Source organism: Thermobia domestica, chromosome 10 (genome assembly GCF_964235325.1).
Source record: "Thermobia domestica chromosome 10, izTheDome1.hap1.1, whole genome shotgun sequence".
In the NCBI taxonomy this organism is placed as follows: domain Eukaryota; kingdom Metazoa; phylum Arthropoda; class Insecta; order Zygentoma; family Lepismatidae; genus Thermobia; species Thermobia domestica.
In genome coordinates, this window is record NC_137463.1 from 45,512,815 (window position 1) to 45,532,810 (window position 19,996).

The 19,996-nt window shown below is 34.8% G+C and overlaps 1 protein-coding gene and 1 long non-coding RNA gene across 2 annotated transcripts in view; both read right to left on the reverse strand.

The window, feature by feature from the left end:
- The window catches only part of LOC145661985 (uncharacterized), a 141,607-nt gene that overhangs the window by 17,233 nt on the left and 104,378 nt on the right, over positions 1–19,996 (reverse strand). The gene's annotated exons all lie outside the window — the stretch shown is intronic.
- LOC145661984 (uncharacterized) lies at positions 1,972–3,274 on the reverse strand. The gene is made up of 2 exons (XM_081727329.1): positions 2,644–3,274; positions 1,972–2,299 (listed from the first exon to the last, which is right to left on the reverse strand). The coding sequence occupies exons 1-2, from the start codon at positions 2,885–2,887 to the stop codon at positions 2,199–2,201; spliced, it is 345 nt and encodes a 114-aa protein (XP_081583455.1). The 5' UTR covers positions 2,888–3,274; the 3' UTR covers positions 1,972–2,198.

Genomic DNA, 19,996 nt, shown 5'->3' on the forward strand with positions numbered 1-19,996 from the left:
GGAAACCAATCTGACACATGTCTATTCTCTAAACTTAAGAAAGACTGTGATGATTATAATGTACAAAAAATTGAGTGAAGGAAATAAAAGGAAACAAAGAACCGCCAAAAAATCCTCGCGCATCACCACAAAGTCCATTTGCTTTTAGATGTCGGAATCGAAAGAAGAATGTTACACATAAAAAAATCACCGTAGTACCACTAAACCACGACAGCAATTTATAAAATACCTCTATTTACTGGATAGTTGTCTTCAATTTATTATTAGTAGTATTGAAACTAATCTATTAATGATCAAATTTATTTTTGCTCTGTTAAAATTGGTTAGCATATCAGCGTTTAACCCTTCTTTTTCTAGAGGTTCTCTACACAAGGTTTTGCCAACTCTTAATTCGAATACACACAGAACCACAGACGCGTTAGTTGACACAAAAAAATGCATAACTTTTGTGACTCCAGCAAAACGTTTAGATGCATAATTTTTAAGGATGCAACTAAATGCATAATGAAAACTATGTTAATTGATGCACTTGTGTGCATAAAATTCATTATGCAGGTAAACGTTTTGCTGAAATCACAAAATGTTATGCATTTTTTTGTCTCCTACTGAAGCATTTACATGCATTAATTGAAACAGTGGTTTGTGTCGCTGGTTGTATATTCCCTACATATACAGGATTTCCAAGGGTGTGGAAACGATTAAAGAAATTTAGAACACTACTAAAAATATGTAATCGAGGCTTTTTGGGTGATGCAAAACAGAATGCAAATATTCCATATTACATGAGAGCCTTTACGGCCATTTCGGAAGTTGACATACTGGATTTGAGTTAATTAAGTGAAATATAGACTTTACTATACACTACTATTTTTGAAATAAAGTGTGATTTTTAAAGACATTAACAAGATTGTTTTCTATATTCTTTGTTAATGAAATTTTGATCACATAGGTCTAGAACATATACAAAAACTTGTCATTGTAAATTTATGATCATAATTTTGTTCAGGATGCAAACAAGCAGAGAGGAAATTACTATACTATCGTTACGAAATCACACCTTATTTCAACAATAGTATCGGAACGTAAAGTACCCATTTCACTGAATTAATTAAAATCCAGTATGATACCTTCCAAAATGGTCGCAGAGGCTCTCATGCAAAGTGGAATATTTTCACTCTGTCATGCATCACACCAATAAACCTCGATTTCATATTTTTGGTAGTGTTCTAAATTTATTCCACCGTTTTCACACCCTTGACAACCCTGTATATCAGATGTGCAATATACAATTTAGGCCACTCAATTTATGAGACCCATCTAAACTATGTCACAACCATTATGAGAAAATAGTTACAAACATAAGGCCTTCAAATAGTATATCTTACAAGTCAAAAAAGGAAAAGAACTCAATTTATTATACCTAGGTACATAGCTTTTTTTTTTTTTTTTTACAGGTTGCTCTACAAGAGCAGTTTTGCCATTTTCACTAAAGCTAAAACCCCAAATTATCTTTGGTAAAATAAAAGAACATGGGTCAATGTTAGAAAAATCGTACCGATAGCAAATATAGCGATGGGAAAGACAAAACTTTACAGAATTAAAAAAAAAAAAAGTGGAAACTACCAACTCAGATTATAAATCAAACTTTGTATGTCTATGTTCTCTGAATCTTTCTATCGCTTTTTATAATATATTTTAGTATACTAATTTATGCCCGTTTAGGCTTTTTCCGTTTCGCCTTATGCCCTCAAAACATTTTGCCATACAACCGATAAGGATGTTATCTTAAGGTGGAAAGGGAATTCACGTTTGGCCTTTTCCTGCTTGACCTTATAACATAGAAGGGAATTTTCACTCTGTTTCTGTAACAAAGAGGAATTTATCTTATTCTCAACTGCAACGTCTCTTCTATTCCAGACAAATTAAACTCAAATATCTTAGAAGAACATAAATTTTATTATCACACCCGAAATAGCATATCAAGTTTCTATGTCGATATAATATGAAACAGCATCAGTATTTGAAATTACATCAATTTCACTGTTCTTAAGTCTATCTTTTAGGCGGTGAATCCTGTCGTCAAACCGTCTCTACTTTAGCTTTCTAAGTGTTTCCTGATAATCCACTTAAAAAAAGTACTCGCAATCTTTCATTTTCACGTTGCTTGTCTTTCATTAATTCAATGAAAGAATGTGTATCTAAGCGATCCCCTGATGCCTTTCTTCGTAATTTGACGTGCCACTGTCCTGCATTGTTAGTCGTTCGTTCTTGATCGTTTTCCAAGTGATTCCACAAGTCACTACAAATAGGTAAAAATACATCATTAGCACATTAAAAATTCAAAGGATTGCAGGAGAATCTACGTTAGAAAGTCGAAGCAAAATTTTGGGTGAACCTAATTTATTTCTTTTGTAAATCAAAAGAAAGTGTTCTTTTGATAATTTACAAATCAGTGTATGCAGAATCTTCAATACATGCACGTCGCAAGAAAACCTATATTACACTTTACATGAGGTGTTAATGGGGAAAATGCTATACTGTAGAGTGCTCGGAATAGCTTAATTAATGATTTAATACTTAAAAAAAAGAAAAAAAACTTGCACTAAACACCATCTATTTATGTAGGAAAGAAAACATACTTACAGAGAAAATCACCATCATCCAGCCAATTGTCTACCAGATAATCATGGAACTCCTTCTTACATAGAACGTCAGGCGCATGTTCTTGCAAACGTAAAAACACTACATCTAAATGGGAAGTTGGTACCAGAGGTAGTGCTGCTGCATGTCGAATCCATCTTTCCACTTCAGTGCTTTCTTTGTACAATTGAGAAAGTCCTAACGGCTGAACCTTCCTCCAACAGACTGAGAGAAGTGAAAGGAACATCCTCTGATTTTAACCAGGAAATACTTTATTTACAGCATTGATTGCTACCTTCTCAGGATCAATAGAAACTTCTTTCAATTTGAAACGCAGTCCAAATTTCTCAGCTTCTTCACTGATTACCTCCTGTAATCTTACATGTGTCTTGCTTTTTACTGGGAAATATGCAGAAGAGGAGAACAAATACCTGGCCGAAATATTTTCCATGCAGGGTGTACATTTGGGAGAAAAGGCAAGGTACAGTCTTAAATGTCCCATCCATTACAATCCTGTCGCACTGACAAAGACTCTCCAAAGTTCCAACAGTGCCGAAACCCTATTGAAGATAGAAATAACACAGAAATTCTAAAGAAAATGCTTTAATATTAATATTCTTACTTCTATTAGTATTGTCATATCATTTTTTCACGATTTCAAAAAAAAAAAAAAAAAAAACGCAAGAAGAAAGTAGGAAAAGATAAACTATTTTCTTGATTACTAAAATATAACTCACAATAATTCTACTGGTGTCAACGCCTTCATCCACCAATAAAAGTTTTTGCCATCGTGCGTTTCACTCCACGATCTGCCACCTTCAATTTACTCAATCTTTGCGATAGTGGTGCCCGGTTCATGCTCGTTCGTTATATAGAGAATGTTTGACGGCACCACAAATAGGGACAACAGATGCAGTTTCACTACAGTAATGTCCCTTAGCAATCTTCTTCCTGGAGAGAAGAAAATAAATTAATTTTAAACATCAACAGAAAAAAAATGTCATACTTTCCCTCGAGAAAGCAAAGACAGACGGAATATTGCTTAACTACGACCGGTTAATTGTGTTACACTATAAATTAAAAAAAATGGACTATGTATTTGTGTACTAGCTAGAATGCCATTTAAGAAAAGTTCCACATCTAAGGTTCTAAAATAACTTTTGGAGAAGTTGCAAGAATAAATATTAGAAACATGCAGAGAAGCTTCAATGTCAAAATTACTTATACTTTATTACAACTATTATATATACATACCTATATGTCTTAGTAATTGTTGATATTCGTTCTTCCGCCGCTCTCGTCTTAATGTGTGAGGTACAAATAAAGGCTACATGAGCAATTTTTTAAACAGTTACGCAAATAACACCGTATTATGAATACTTGCTTTGATTATACGCTGTTCTCTCCGTTCAAACGTAAATACTACTAGCATTACAAATGTTTTCCAAAATGACACTAAATTCCCTATAATAATTTGAAAATTCCTTTCGCTGGTGTAAGGCGAAATGGATAGGGCAAACGGGAATTCCTGTTTCGCCTTACAATCAAAGTAGCATATACTATCTTACCATCATAGCCTGAAGTAATGAAAACAGGCACAAGGTGAAACTAGAAAAGGCCAAACGGGAAGACACCCAAAGTTTCACTTTAAAATCATCTGAAAGAATTGTTCACTTACATTTTCCTGTGTTTAATTATTAAAGATATATTTTGCAAACGGAAAAATACATGGACGTTTCGAATTAGGTACAAAAATATGAAAACTGTTTTTGTGATGTATAATTACAATGTTGAAAAAAAAAAGTTATATTTCTGGGAAATCTGAAATCAGAATTTCGCTGTCAGGGTTACTTTCTCAGTAATATAGGATGTTAAGTAAGTACACGACGCATGTTCTGAAAAAAAAAAAAAAAAAAAAACAGAATGGAACAGTACTAAGACGTTACTGGTTTAGCCTGTAGCATGTTTTGTAGTGGGTGTGTTTCTTGTCTCTACTTACACATCATCAGTAGTCTTCTGACATGCTAAGTCATGTTTCTTTCATTCCCTATTCATGAAACTCTGAATTTTAATTAAAAAGAAGTAACAGTCAGTTTAAATCTCATAATCAAATTTAATTCATTGGAAGAACATTGGAAGAACACTGGTTGGAAAATCATGTTAATCTGAGAAAAGTTAACCTGATAGTGTTGCCAGAAATTATATTTGAAATTTCCTTTTCTTATTATACGATGTGTTCAAACGGTACTATTCACATTTCCCTATCGTGTCCCTGAAACGGAAAGTTTGAGGAAAAATAAGGTTTTTGGTAGAAAAAATCCCTTTTTATTATTTTGGGACCCTCCGGAACACCCTGTGTTAACACACAGATCTCAAAATCAACTGAAAAATACTAAATGGTGTACGAAACGTGTGTACAAAATTTCAAGCTTCTATCTTGAATAGTAAGGATGGGAGAAAAGAAATTACCAATCATCTAAGAACATCCCCACAGTGGCTCAGATGACTCAAAAAGATTCGGATTTAATATAAAAATTTTATGAGACATTCTATGGTCATGTTTTATACTTTATTCTCTTCAGAAAAGAACAGTCTTTCAAACGGTACCATTCATATGTTTCCGTCATGTATCTGAGGCTGGAAAAATCGCAAAAAATGGGATTTTTTTGTTAAAAAATCTCTTTTATTCTTATCTCAGATCTCAAAATCAACTGAAAAATGTTAAGGCCATAGTGAATATGTCTACAAAATTTTAAGCTTCTATTTAGAAAAGTAAGGTAAAAAAAATATTAACATATGTGCTAAGAATATCCCCACAATACCCCAAATTCCCGCATAAAACGGGAAATTTTCTAAGACATCCCTATTTACTCTAGGATCATGGTTCGTACCTTATTCTCTTCAGAATGGAAAGTATTTTCTAACATTACCATTCACATGTCTTCATCATGTATCTGAAGCGGGAAAATCTCGAAAAAGAGATTTATTAAAATATCCCTTTTTAAAAACCTTTTTACACAACTTGTGGAAAAGCAGAGATCTCGAATATATCTGCAAAATACTAAGGAGTACACTGAATGTATGTGCAAATTATCAATCTTCTAGGTGCAAAAGTAAGCCCGCCAAAAAATAATATACCCACAGTACCATAAATTTCCGTTTAAAACAAGATATCAGGTAAAAATTTCCTGAGACATCCTTATTTATACTAGGATTATGGTTCGTGCCTGATTCTCTTCAGAATAAAACAACCTTTGAAGCGGTACAATTCGCATGTCTCTGAGCAGGAATCGAGAATCTGAGCGGGAAAATCGAAAAAAAAAGGGAATTTTTGTTATTATTATTATTATTATTATTATTATTATTATTATTATTATTATTATTATTATTATTATTATTATTATTATTATTATAATAATAATAATAATAGCGCTTTGGAGTTCACTCATGCATTGGATATTTTTAATGAGAACTTAGCAGCCAGCACCATTTTTGTAAAGCTGAAATTATTTTCGAAATCATACGTACTTTTATGTAAATTGGTAGCATGAGTCACTTGCATGCATGCAGAACAAGCTGAAACTTCGTTTCCATCAGCACCAATAAATGTTTTTCTTCAGTGAAATGAAATCTTCAGATGGATATATATATATTTTTAACATTTGCTTCTAGTGTAGGCAAATTAGACAGAAAGATGGAAAGAATTCATAAAGACATAAAAATTGGCAGAGATGTGTGGGATAGTATTCCAATCTACATACTAAAAGTCCCGGGAAATCTGAGTGGAGCTTCAGCCACCATATTGGAAAATGGCCGCCGCCGATGTCGTAAAACGACGTTTTCGTTATTCCGCACACAAAACTCCAAAAAATCGTCAGAGAGAGATAGAAGTCGGTACAGGTGTGTGAAATAGTGGTCCAGCCAACATAGTAAAAGTCGTGAGAAATCCGAGTGGATCTTTGGCCACCATCTTGGAAAATGGACACCGCCAGTATCGTGAAACGACCTTTTTCGAAACGACTATGATATAATTTATTCCAACTCAGGTAATAAAGACCTAGTCAATTAAACTTTAACAGACGTGTGCGATGTACCCTCAATTACTACAACATGTTCAGTTTTACACTACAAAATTGTGAACCAGCAGCATTGTATGGAAAGGAACAACATTTTTATAACATACTTATTGATTTTGAAAATGTTCATATAAAAATTTGAAAAATGGGAAAAGTCTAAAAAGATAAAAACACTCACTGATATATTCAAATTACAACCTTCGTCTTTTTATTGTTCATATTCACGAGCAGTGCGGGCTTATTGCTGACACAACTAGCATTATCCAATTACATCTTTCAAGAGCAAAACCAGTTCACACTGTTGGACTCAGACTCGGATTCAGCTATCACCAAGACGAACTACTCACAGTCGGCACAACAAGCAAGGATATTGAATATGAACCATCACCGGATGACGCTGTACGATTCATTCAGTTCCTAGATTCAGTACAGAAAAACTAGCGAACGGCAATACTTACTGTTCAGTATTTTTGTCAACTCCTGCGAGTATTCATACCTGCTGAAAGAAGTGGAAACTGGGCATTTCACCTAGGGTTGCCAGATTTGTAAAATCAGAAAGGAGGACATTTTGACTTTAAAAAATCACTAAAAAAATGCTTTTATCGAAACTTAAGTATCCTTCCAGATTACGTATATCGAACAGCACATTTTAAAGAAAAAGAAAAACATAATATCGAAACTAATACATGATTAAAGTAAACTAATACAAATAGTACAACTACAAAATGATGACTCACTAACAGGCAGCAATACTAATGATTCTTTTTGTCCGTTTGAGCTGCTTCTATCAATGATTTGTCACTTTAGAACCTATTATACATTGTGGCACACAAACATGTTTCAGAATCATCATCACTACTATAATTAACATAGATTTGAAGTTCAGCCTTTACAGTATCAACACTAACTCTATTTCTAACATCCGTCCAAAGTAATTGCATTCTTGAGACCATTCTTTCACATTCTGCATTACAATTCGATATAGAGAAAATGTAAGATGCTACGACGAACACTCCTTAAAAATTCGTGCATACTTTTCTTCATCAGATACAAGTTTCTGAAGATTTCCAGACGAAATTATTTCCTTCAGTAAACAATATTCATCATACAATTCATCCATGTTAACATCATCAATTTTTAGCTTTCTAACAGCAGACAGCAAAGAGTCAAACGAAGGAATTTTGTTTGTTAAGTCATGATAATAATAACTTATTCAACCTTCATTCTGGCAACCTTGAAACGTTGTTGACTTGTTTTATTAATTAGTCTCCAAACTCGGAAAGGAGGACAAAAGCGCGTCCGGCTTGGGTACAAAGCCGGACATCAATTTTTATGTCCAAAATTCATACGGTCCGGCTAAAAGCCGGAGGTCTAGCAACACCTAATTTCATCTTCAGTGTGTTAATGGCATGCTTCCATACTTCTACGCTGCAGGAAATTTAAATTATTCGAAGTTTTCCGACTTGTATCTTCAGGAAATGTGTACTCTCCAAAGCAAAATATCAACAGAAGAGTACGGAAAATACTGTGATAGTGAGTATTTTATCATTAGAAGAACTGATAAGTTCTGGAGTGGTTTGTGGGCCGATTTGACTATAGAACAATGTCTCATTCTGCCAGTTAAGAGTATTGGAGCTCTATCTCACGATCGCGGAATGTCAGACAGTGTTGTAATTAAATGGATTTTCAGTATCCCAGCCACAACTGGAATTATCGGCAGCCTCAAAAACTTTTGTAATGTTACATACAAATCAGGTGAGTCACACGTAGAACTTAAACATTCAAAGAAAGCTCGTGACAATGTCCATGTCAAGAAGTTGGTCGGCTGGCTTCGTTACTACAATCCTTTTTCTGAACACAACGAACCTGTGTTGATCATTACCGGCAACACAGGTGATGATACAATCAACTGTGATGTGCTTTTGAGATTGAGATTGTAGCAGTACGAAGTAATATTGGAAGCAATTTCAAGGATGTAAAACTAAAGCGACGCGATAAGGTATGTTCTTTGACAAGTGGTGTGCGGACACATGATGTGCCTGTACCTGTAAACACTACACTACTATTTTATCGAATGGTTGGAGACGTTAAATGTGACGAAGATTTGAAAGAGTGCTTCTTCTCCTACGAACTAGCACCAAGACCATTGTCTCTGATTATATTTCTTTTAAAGAAAAACGAAGAGGTCGGTATTGTTAGAAGTTTTTGATTTCATCGGCGAGGCAAATCCAGAAAATGATAATCATCCCGAACGCAGTGTCACTGTCATAGATGGTGGATATCTTTTGCATCAAGTTCTATGCCCTCAACAAGGAACGTTTGGTGATGTTTTTGATTATTACAGTGCTTACCTCAATCGACATTATGAGCGCCAAGCAACTATCGTATTTGACGGCTATAGTCAACTAAGCACCAAAGAAATTGAATAAAAACGACGATCGCGATCCATTCCGTCAGCAAATGTCATATCCACAGCTTCAACGCCAGTGGTAACGCCTCAAGAAAAGTTCCTTGCTAACAATTGCAAGAAGAGTCACTTCATTGTCCAGTTTTCACGTCATCTTTCCACAACTGGATTCTCTGTACTGAAAACACTCGCTAACGCAGACACGCTTTATAGTGAAGACTGCTGTTGAATTGTCCGTTTCCAGATCTGAGTACGTATTTGTTGTCGAACACGATGTTGACTTACTTGTCCTTTTTCTGAGATTTGCTGGTTAACATGTGGATATTCCATTCCTGAAACAAGCTTCTGTAAAAATTGAGAACAAAGTAGACAGAACTAAAAGACTACAGCCAGCCTAGGTTAAATGAGAGCCCATAATTTGCAAGCCATAATGAATCTAAATCTTCGGTTGCTGCAGCTGGAGAAAAGTATCTGCTTTCTTTGTATGAGGCGCCGAATTCTGTTTCCACTCTGGATGCTCTGCGATATCACAACTTCATGGAAGCTATTGCGAAGACTTCTATCCATGTAAGAATAAAGCTGGAATTTTTACCACCAACAAGTGCGGCTGCCACCCATCATTCTTTGTGAGTATACGACCAAGTACGACAACGTCTGGGCAATGACCTCCTGACAATAGAATGAGGATGACAGATACTTGGAAATAATGTAGTGCTAGTAATGATCGAAAAGCCTCCAGCTCCTAACCGCCAGCTGGAGCTCATTTTCTGCACCTGCAAATCTGTTTGCGAGAAAGGCTGCAACTGCAGAAATTTGGGCAGCTCGTGTTCTGCCCTACGTGGATACTGGTGCGGTGCGGTACTACTGCAGTAATTTGTATTAACATTTTTAAAAGTTTATATAAAGACAAGGATTGTGTAAGTTGTTTGGTACTGAAGAATGTTGGTACTATTGTTTGGTACTGAAGAATTCGGGCATGTGGCTGAACCTCATGATTTCGAACATGAATGTATCTATATATGGATAGCAAAAAGACGAAAGTTGTAATTTGAATATATCAGTGAGAAAGGTCCATTTATCTTTTTAGACAGACGAAATCACTACCCATTTTCAAATATTTGTATTAACATTTTTAAAACCAATAAATAATTATATGTTATAAAATTGTTGTTCCTTTCCGCACATTGCTGCTGGTTCAAAACTTTGTAGTGTAAAATGTTAACTGAGGATACAACGCATACATCTGTTAAGGTTAATTGACTAGATCTTAATTACCTGACTAGAACAAAATCTGCCATACTCGTTTCGAAAAAAGTTTCACGTTACTGGCGGCAGCCATTTTCCAAGATGGTGGCCGAAGATCCACTCGGATTTCTTAGGACTTTTAGTATATTGATTGGACCCTATTCCACACGTCTGTACCGACTTCTATCTCTCTCTCTCTCTGACTATTTTCTGGCATTTTGTGTGAGGAATAACGAAAAATGTCATTTTACAGCATAAGTGGGCATCCATTTTCCAAGATAATGGCCGAAGCTCCACTCGGATTACCCAGAAATTTTAATGTGTTGACTGCACTACTATTCCACACACCTGTACCGACTTTTATTTCTCTGTGATGGAATAACGAACGTTTTGTGTACGGAATAACGAAAAAAGTAGTTTTACGGCATCGGCGGCGGCCATTTACCGATATGGCGGCTGAAGCTCTACTCGGATTTCCCGGGACTTTTAGTATGATGATTGCATAAGTATTCCACACATCCCTGCCAAATTTTATCTCTTTATGAGTTTTTCCCCCCATCTTCATTATTTGTGTCTAATTTGCCCACACTATTCTTCTGAGTTTATTGTTAAACAGTATTATAAATAAATTCGTAAATATCTACGGCACTGCTTTCCAAATCAGCAGCAATGTTAGTTTAGAATTCTCTAGAAGGGTCCAAAGTTCTCCGCTTATAAAAGAGTTTCACGATGTTTATTAGTATATAGTTGATTAAAGCATATGCATAACTCAAACTCAGGGTGGGGGACTGTCTCCTCATTCCCTCTCCAAATAACGCCCTACTTCCAAACTGCTTATTATTGCAACATTGTTATTTATCTTTCTATTTCGAGACATATTTGTGAACTCATTTTACGTTAGAATTAACTTAGAAATACAATACGGAAGTAGTTGGAAGAGAGAGGGGGTTATTTATATAAAGGTACCATCTCAATCTCTTCCCGGTGAGGTTAAAAAAAAAGTCGTGAAACTACCTGATAGTTTGAAAGTAATCAGGAAATTAAGTATGTATGTTTCCAATATTGCATTATCCCGTGGGTCATTTGCCACGAATTAAAAAAGTATATATATAAAACGTGCAGCTGCAAAATAGCCTGTAGAGATCGCACAGGTCTTAAAACCTTACTAATCAGTTATCGAATAACAAATAAACATCACTTGTTTGTGATAGCAAAACCCAAAAACATGTTGATTATAGAGAGAATAATAAACAAAATCATTAACCATGCGGTGAACTAGGGTTTCATTTCCATTATTATCTCATTGTGCAAACGCATATAATACAGGGAAAGCAGTCAACGGGAGATTTAATAATATATCATAATTAGGCAATTAGATTGCAGAACGGAAAAACCAGAAAATGACTGACTGGTAACAGAATATACATACCTCAGAATAGCAGATCACATCCAATAACATACTACTCCAAACACCACATCAAATGATTCTCCAAATATTTCATAAAGTAAGGTTGATTGCCAATCCATTCAAATAACATTGAAATTGAATATTCTCCATAGTCGGTCTTCGTATGAATAGCGAAAATTCTAATTTGTGTGTGTGCGTGTTTAAAAAATATAACAACACAATGGTTTTGATTAATAATGTTGTGCATGCGAATATGTTTTGTTAATACTGGAAAAGTTATTTTCGTTTATTTCATTTGTGGTCGTGTGGGTTCCAATTGAAGTTTATTTTAGAATAATATGTTAATTTGCAGGGAGGGGAAAATACTACCGAATGAACAAATAAAATAATTACTTATTATTCTATTGTAGTGCTAGGTACTTGACGTTTGTTCTCGATAATGGGTGCTTCCCAATATAGAATACTACGTGCTTCCTAAATTATCAACCACCCATTCATTTTAGATAGCACTATTACACTAGAAAAATGTTTCTGAAGAAAGTATAGCGAATTTACGGAAGTTATGGATTTAGGACACTGAATATTGGAAGTACGCGGGACAGTCAAAAAATTTCCCGGAATATTGTTCTATTTTCGCATTTCTGATGCAATCACAATGAATCTTGTACATTATAGTCTTTATGGTGCCTAATTATGAATTTGACAAGCATTAACACATCATAACAGACATTGTACGAGTAATGTAGCTGAACGAAGGAGTGTGTGGTAACCAGCTGATGTAATTTCACAGATTGAGCAACGCGTAAACATCAAGTTCATCTGCGAATTAGAAAAAAAACTGCTTCAGAGATTTTGATAGTCTTAAAAACAGTTTAGCACTATCGGAAGTTTAGCTCTTCCCAAAGCTAAAAATGGGCTTTTTTCTTTTCGCCAACGCAGAAGAGATCAAAACCAACGCGACGCCTCAATTTCGGGAGACACCAAAAGAAGACTTTCGTTGGTGCTTCCACCAATCACAGGAGCGATGGAACAAATGTGTGTGTGTGTTTACCGAAGATGCTAACTGTGAAGGCGATCAAGTACATATGTACTGTTATTGTGGTAATAAAGAGCTATAACAAAATTTCGGGAACTTTTTGACCCCTCCGTGCATATCTTTGTTTTAAAATTTAGTTGTATTTCTACTTATAAAGTGGGACGCAATGTAGTTATGCAGTATTAAAACTTTTTTTAAACGACAAACAAGCAAATTCACATTCAATATATATATAACATGATAAACAAACCATCTATAAATAAAATATTTTCCAACCTACTCTCAGTGGACACAAATAAAATAAAATCATGTATAGAAATTCAATGTAGACACAGGCGCAGTTGGTAACACTATTGGGATTTGATATCTCCATCTAACTTCAAACACAAACATTTTTTATATTGAAATTTGACGACATCTACGTGTATTGATTAATTTAGTGTTGTCTAATTATTATTATCAATTTAACGAAAAGAATTATTTCGCGACTTAGAAAGAAAAAAAATAATAATATCCTTTGCTTCAACTTTATAAAATTAAAAATAAGGATACGCTTAAAACACAATTCCAGTAGAGAGGGATATATTTTAAAATGAAACGTAACTTTTATAATAAAATGATTGTAATAATTTATGTAAGTTTTATAAAATAAATAGAAACATTATTTAAAAAGTAGACAGCGTGATAAGTCATCTATTACCGTTGAGTTCATTTTTCTAGTCGCTGCCTTAACCTAGATTTTTGAGTAATTCAAATTCTGGTCACACTGTAATTTCTATGGATGGCAACACTGGAAATTCTTAAGATTCATATTTTTGGGTGTAGAATAACATTATCTATTATTGTGGTAAGTTACATTTTATTACCTCTTTCTACTCACGAAAAACGGGCAAAAGAAAAAATATTAGTTTTTCAAAAATATTTAGCAGTCTGTCGCCTTAACAAATAAGGACTCGGTTAAGTAGAAGATATGAAATTTGATTTATAAGTAAACTCTTATCTAAAAGTAAGATAATACATATTTAAGAAGTTTTGAAAATTCCTCTCCTAAGGGCAAAAAGGGGATATTTTTATAATATTAAAATTTCCCTTTATTTATTCACAAAATACCATATGTGCAGGTTGGTTTAAGTTAACTAACTTACTAACTCTATGGCTTATAGAACCTGGAGGTTCAATGCCGCATTCACAAGAGCTTTCCACTGACTTCTGTTCTTAGCCAACTGGATCCAGTTTCTATTTTTGTATTCTTATTTCTGCGACTAGGTCTTCCTAATGACCGTTTTCCGATTGGACACCCAGTTAAAACTTTGAAAGCATTCCTACTTTCTTCCATTCTGGCTACATTACCTGCCGATCTGAGCCTCCTAGATTTGATGACCCTAACAATGTTTGGTAAATGGTATAAATTATGTAGTTATTCGTTATGAAGTTTCCGCCATTCCCCATTCCTGTTCCTCTTGGGTCGGAATATTCGTCTTAGGTTCTTGTTTTCGAGTACTTTCAGTCTCCGTTCTTCCCTCAAAGTAAGCGACTATGTTTCGCAACAATATAGAATAACTAACATGATTATCGTTTCATAATCGTTTTATATTTACTAAAATTAGGAATAAATATTCGGTACATAAACTCTTAATTTTAAAAAGGAAGAAAACATGTATCTAAGCGTTTCTGAATATTTCGCTCCTGGAATGGGAAAGAGGAGAAATATATGTGGTTATATGGAAGAGTGAAAGTAAGTTACAGAAAATTTAGGTCATAAATATGCCTAGGTAACATCTGAAAATATGAGATTTGGACTGAAAACTCCTTTCGCTACGAGAGCAATGAGTGTGAAAGGATTCATTAAAAATGTGTATACTAAGGGGATAAAGGGGTTTCAAATGGCTTGCCCAGAATAGAGTACCATATAAATCCCTGAAGTTATGGAGATGATATTTGGCACGTAGACGCCTAATATGTGAACAAGTGTCCCAGCAATTTAAGCAAATCCCGCGTAAAGAGAAAAGGGGGATTTTTCCATTATTTTCTTCCTCACTGGGATAATTTTCAAAATTAATCCTGGAACTTTCTTAGTACCTACCTCGAGTTCTATTTCAATCACCACTTTGACTAAAGGGCATATCTTAAAGGAATATGGGATTCAAAATTAATTCGAAAAATAGAGTATCTCATGAATCCCTCAAGTTAGGAAGACAAAAATATGTATATTGTAATATTCTGCAGATGGCTCTGTTTAATAATAACCGACACGTGATCATATTTATAAACATCAACCATGTGCTTTCTACTATGATTTATTACAGTAACAGGCGACAGGGACACCACTGGTCACGTGACAAAGGACTACCAGCGTCACCGCTACACTGGAGCAGCTATAAAACCAATAGGATCCCAGCAACTACTATCAGTCTACGGCTGGTCGTCTACACTACTTTAGCTTGCTTGGAGCTCTAAGACCTACCTAACCCAAAGTCTTTAGCTTGCTCGGCGTTCCAGGCCCCCTTTTCCTGCCCACTTAGTTTGCTCGGAAATCAGCCTACAAGCTTGCGTGGAGATTTGTAATCCACGCTTTCTATTCCACCTCTGCTTGTGTGGACCATTGGGGATCTTAAATCTAATCCACCTAGCTTGCTCGGAGTTCTATGGAGATCCTTCCCTAAGCTGCTTGTGTCTTGGGATACCTTTCTTTACGAAGTATCAGTGAACTGTTTAGATTTACTTTTGTATTGCATCATTTATAATAACCTTATAATAAAAAAAAGGCAGTGGGAGAAATGTTACGTTTATAAATTGCCTCTACCTATGCTCTAAGTATACCTACATTAGCAGAACTTTATAATATAAACTCCTCATTACAAATAATCGGGCACGTGTCCCAACATTTTCAAAACTTCCAGTTTAAAGGAGTGAGTAACGTTGTAATTTCTATATTTTTCATCACATTGGAATTGATGTTGCTTGTTGGTTGTGATCGCATCACAGGAAACTGCTTACTGGTTTTAAATGAAACTTGAAACGTGGTTCCTGTCTCAAGGTTTTTATTATGTCTCGTTAATCGATGGACATATCCTAAGGGGATATGGGAGTTCAAAATGTACTCTAGGAGTAGAGAATCTTATATTTTTTAATACTTAATTTTTCAGTCAAATAGGTATCGAGGAGGAAAGAAGGTTCAAATTTTTCTGATATATCTATTCTCCCCGCGCGAAGAACGGGCATATCAACTAGTATTACCAATAAATTTATTAACAAAACTTAACAAATGTAACAGAATCGATGTAGGTTGCAAACTGTAAATTTAGTTGCGTCTCGGAGCTCAGTAATGTTAACCCTATAGTCAGATTCGTATCACTATTAAGCCCGTAGCTTATGAGTGGCTAGGAGACTGAATCCGGTGCGATCATCATCAATTCTGGTTGGAATTCCCACACATCTGCTGGTATCTATCTATGAATATAAGATTAACTCAAATTAGTCCCCAAAAACTATCTCAGCTTACAATGATTTGTACCGGTATTTATACTTGTATTTCAATCCTTCCTTACTTGTATTTGTGGGCAGAATTCACTTTTAAATTATGCACAAGCTGTTTAAGAAAGGAAGAAGAAGAATATGAGAAAAAGGATGTAATTTCTCTTTCAGTTGTTATGCGTTGCTATTTTGTTCATATTGTAATTCGACGATGTGAAATTGGTTGTCATAGCAACAAAAAATAAACAAATAAATAAATAAATAACGCATAATTGCAGGTCCATCTTGTGAACACTATATGTACCATTTTTAAGGTGTGTAAAAAGTTTAATGTGTCACATCTTACAATGAAAGGTAATATCATGATACTGTGGGTATTTTTTTAAAATGAAAATCAGTAGCCTTAGTTATATATAAATATACGAACTGTGGGTCGTTATAAGCTCCACTGTCTTTACGTTCTAGCTATTACAGTCGGCCTGATCCTCAGGTAATTAGGTCCATCTTCTTACCCAGGGCCGCAGCTACTTGGGTGGGGGGACAAAACATGTTAGGTAGGTCATAAGTAGAACATGCTAAACTACTGTACATCTATTAAAAAATACTCAGCGTGAATGCGAGGCAAAGATAATTATTCTTATATTCCTTCATTCTAGCTCCCCACATATAATAATAATAATAATAATAATAATAATAATAATAATAATAATAATAATAATAATAATAATAATAATAATAATAATAATAATATCGTTTCATAGTATGAAACTAAGACTTCCAAACTATGCTAATTCTATGTTCATATTTGAAGTAGTGAAGTACTGGTTTAAAAATGAAAATGAAATAAATATTTTTTTAGCGTTCAATATTTATGTCCTTAAGCTAAGGGAGACGATGATTAAAGCAAGTGAATGATGGTGGAAGCATTGGTGGAATGAGAATGTGGGAGGACACGGAAGTATCCCGAGAAAACTCACGGACATGGTGTTGCCCAGCATAAATTTAATTGGCCGGCGATCGAACCATGGACCTCACGCAAGCGTTCTATCACTGAACCATGCTCCCACAGTACTTGTTTAAATAGAGTATTAAGATCATAAAGATAATCTGTTCGTCGGAAGCAGTATCCATATAAAAAAAAGAAAACATTACTCAACATGCCTTACTGTTTTTCTCACATGCTGATAAAGGTTGAAATCAAAAATCGTTTATTTCCACCACTTCCTCTTTGAATAGATGGCTAAGAGAGGATATGACACTTTCTTGGACCGCTGAATCGATTGCTAATATCCATATCGTAATAACAAGTAACGTTTTTGCTCTACGGAAATCAGTATTAAGATCGGAAGTAATATTAAATTTGAACCTCCTCTGGTTTCGGTAGAGTATTATGAAAGTCTAGATATGTTCTCTTGAGACGCTGAAACGACCCGCTTGGAAGAGTAATACTCCCGGAAGTACGGTTTTTTCGTGCGCTATCCTAGCCAGCTGTTTTACGCGCTACCCTAGCTAGATGTTTTAAGTTTGTTACAAAATTTATATCATGGGAGTCAAGGTAGAACAAAACGAGTTTTGCGGGGCTTCTAACCAGTTCGTACTACTACTACTACTACTCCTAATCCTACTCCTACTCCTACTAGTACTCCTCCTCATCCTCCTCCTCCTACTACTACTATTACTACTAATACTAGTATTACTAGTACTGCTACTACTACTACTACTATTAGTACTACTACTATTACTACTACTACTACTACTACTACTATTATTATTATTATTAGTACTACTAATCTGCACAAAAGTAAATAAATCACTTTTTGAGTATTATTTTCATCTTATTTTAATGAAAAATTATGAAAATTAAAAAGAAAACTTTCCTTGGATCGGGTTTGAATCCACGCCGAAAGCAATTTCCATTGCTAGCATATTGTGCTAGCACGCTCGGCAGCAACAAGCGTTTGATTTCTGCTGTATGTATGCTTCGTGGCAAAGACACAGACAACGGTAACAAATCAGAACCGTGCACTTAGTTCCTACTTCCAGAAGTATTACTCTCCCAAGCTAGTCCTACGTTGAATCATACACACACACACACACACACACACACAAAAGAAACCTCGCTGACTGTTATCGTTTTTATTCAATGACGATAAATATTGAAACCGGAAATGACTAATTTTACAAATTTCCGGTTTGGATAGGGGGTTAAAAGAGCAGATGGAACCTGCTCTTGAGACACTGAATCGGTCGCAAAAGAATTATATTTATTAATAGTATTTACCGTTTATGCTCTACGGAAATCAATATTGAAACCATAAGTAATAGTAAATTTGAATCACTTCTGGTTTCGGTACTGTTGTAGACAGTCATGATACGTTGTGAGATGCTGAATCGTTTACAAAAGACCGTTTCCAGCTATCTGTTACTATTTTCGTTGTATGACGATAAACCGTTATTGAAACGGGAAGTAGGTTAATAGTAAAATTTTTCAACATTTCTTAATCTTGTATTTTCTTAACGGAACCAACTTGAATTTGAAATAAATCATTTCCTACAGGTATCTAATTTGTATTTTGTACCAATATAGCACATAATGATGTATTATTATATCTCAGAAGCACAAGACATTTAGGGGGGAGGCAAACTTTTGTAGCCCACCTTGCTTAGGGGAGTGCTCCTACCTAACATTCTTTTGATTACTAATTATTCCGTAAAATTCCGAACCATATAAGTGTGACTTGAATCGCCTGTTGGGAGAATTAAATATTTTTCACTTATTTGTGATAGTTGTGGTTTCCAATGTGCAGAATAGATGGCCATGGAATAGTGTCTCCAAGTAATTACTAAGAATTTGATCTTTTCTAGTATGTCACACGCCATGGTAATTTGTGGTAATAAAAACGTAAAAACTTAATGCATCTTTTACAAAAACATTGCAGGAAAGTAATCTATTTATATTTCTATCATTATTAGCTCTTAAAGCATCACAATTTATCTATTAAATATTCTTTATATTAAGTTTCTCAAAATCTGCTAATAGTGATAGTTTCAGTAGTATTCGGCAGGGTAGTGTGCAAATGCATCATTTTCTATTGTATTCGGAAACGCTTACCACTATTTTTGTTCTATTGTTTTAATTTCCTGTGTATTGAATTTCCTCCGAAAAAGATCTTAATACTTTAAATAAAATCTTATAGTGTTTTAACACAATTGTTTGGAAGTTTTGTAGAATACAGGCATTGCCTGATAGATATACTATTATTACTTTCTCTTCCAGGCATATTATAGCTATGCAAATTCAGTTTCGTGGCAGTTTAGTGCATATTTGGAAGATATATATCGAGTAGTAGCAGCAAATGTGGTCGGCATGGGTAATACATGACAAATAAATATTTAAAACATTCTGTTTAAAGATGAACACAATATTTATTGGTATTGTTAGGTGTAATTGCTACAATGTTAGTTCAAACAAGTGATCTTACACTTGCAGGGAGAAACAACAAAATCCTAATGTAAATAGCCCCGCGTTACGTAGTCGTTAATATTCTCGCTTTCGCTACGAGCAGTCCCTGGTTCGATTCCCGGTGGGGACATTCGATTGGAAAGGTGTAAGATCACTTGCTTTTTCAGGCTATTACACAGGCTATTGCTATTTGCTCTTCATTTGTTTATATTCCTTCATGTATTACTACAAGAAAAAATGTAAAAAC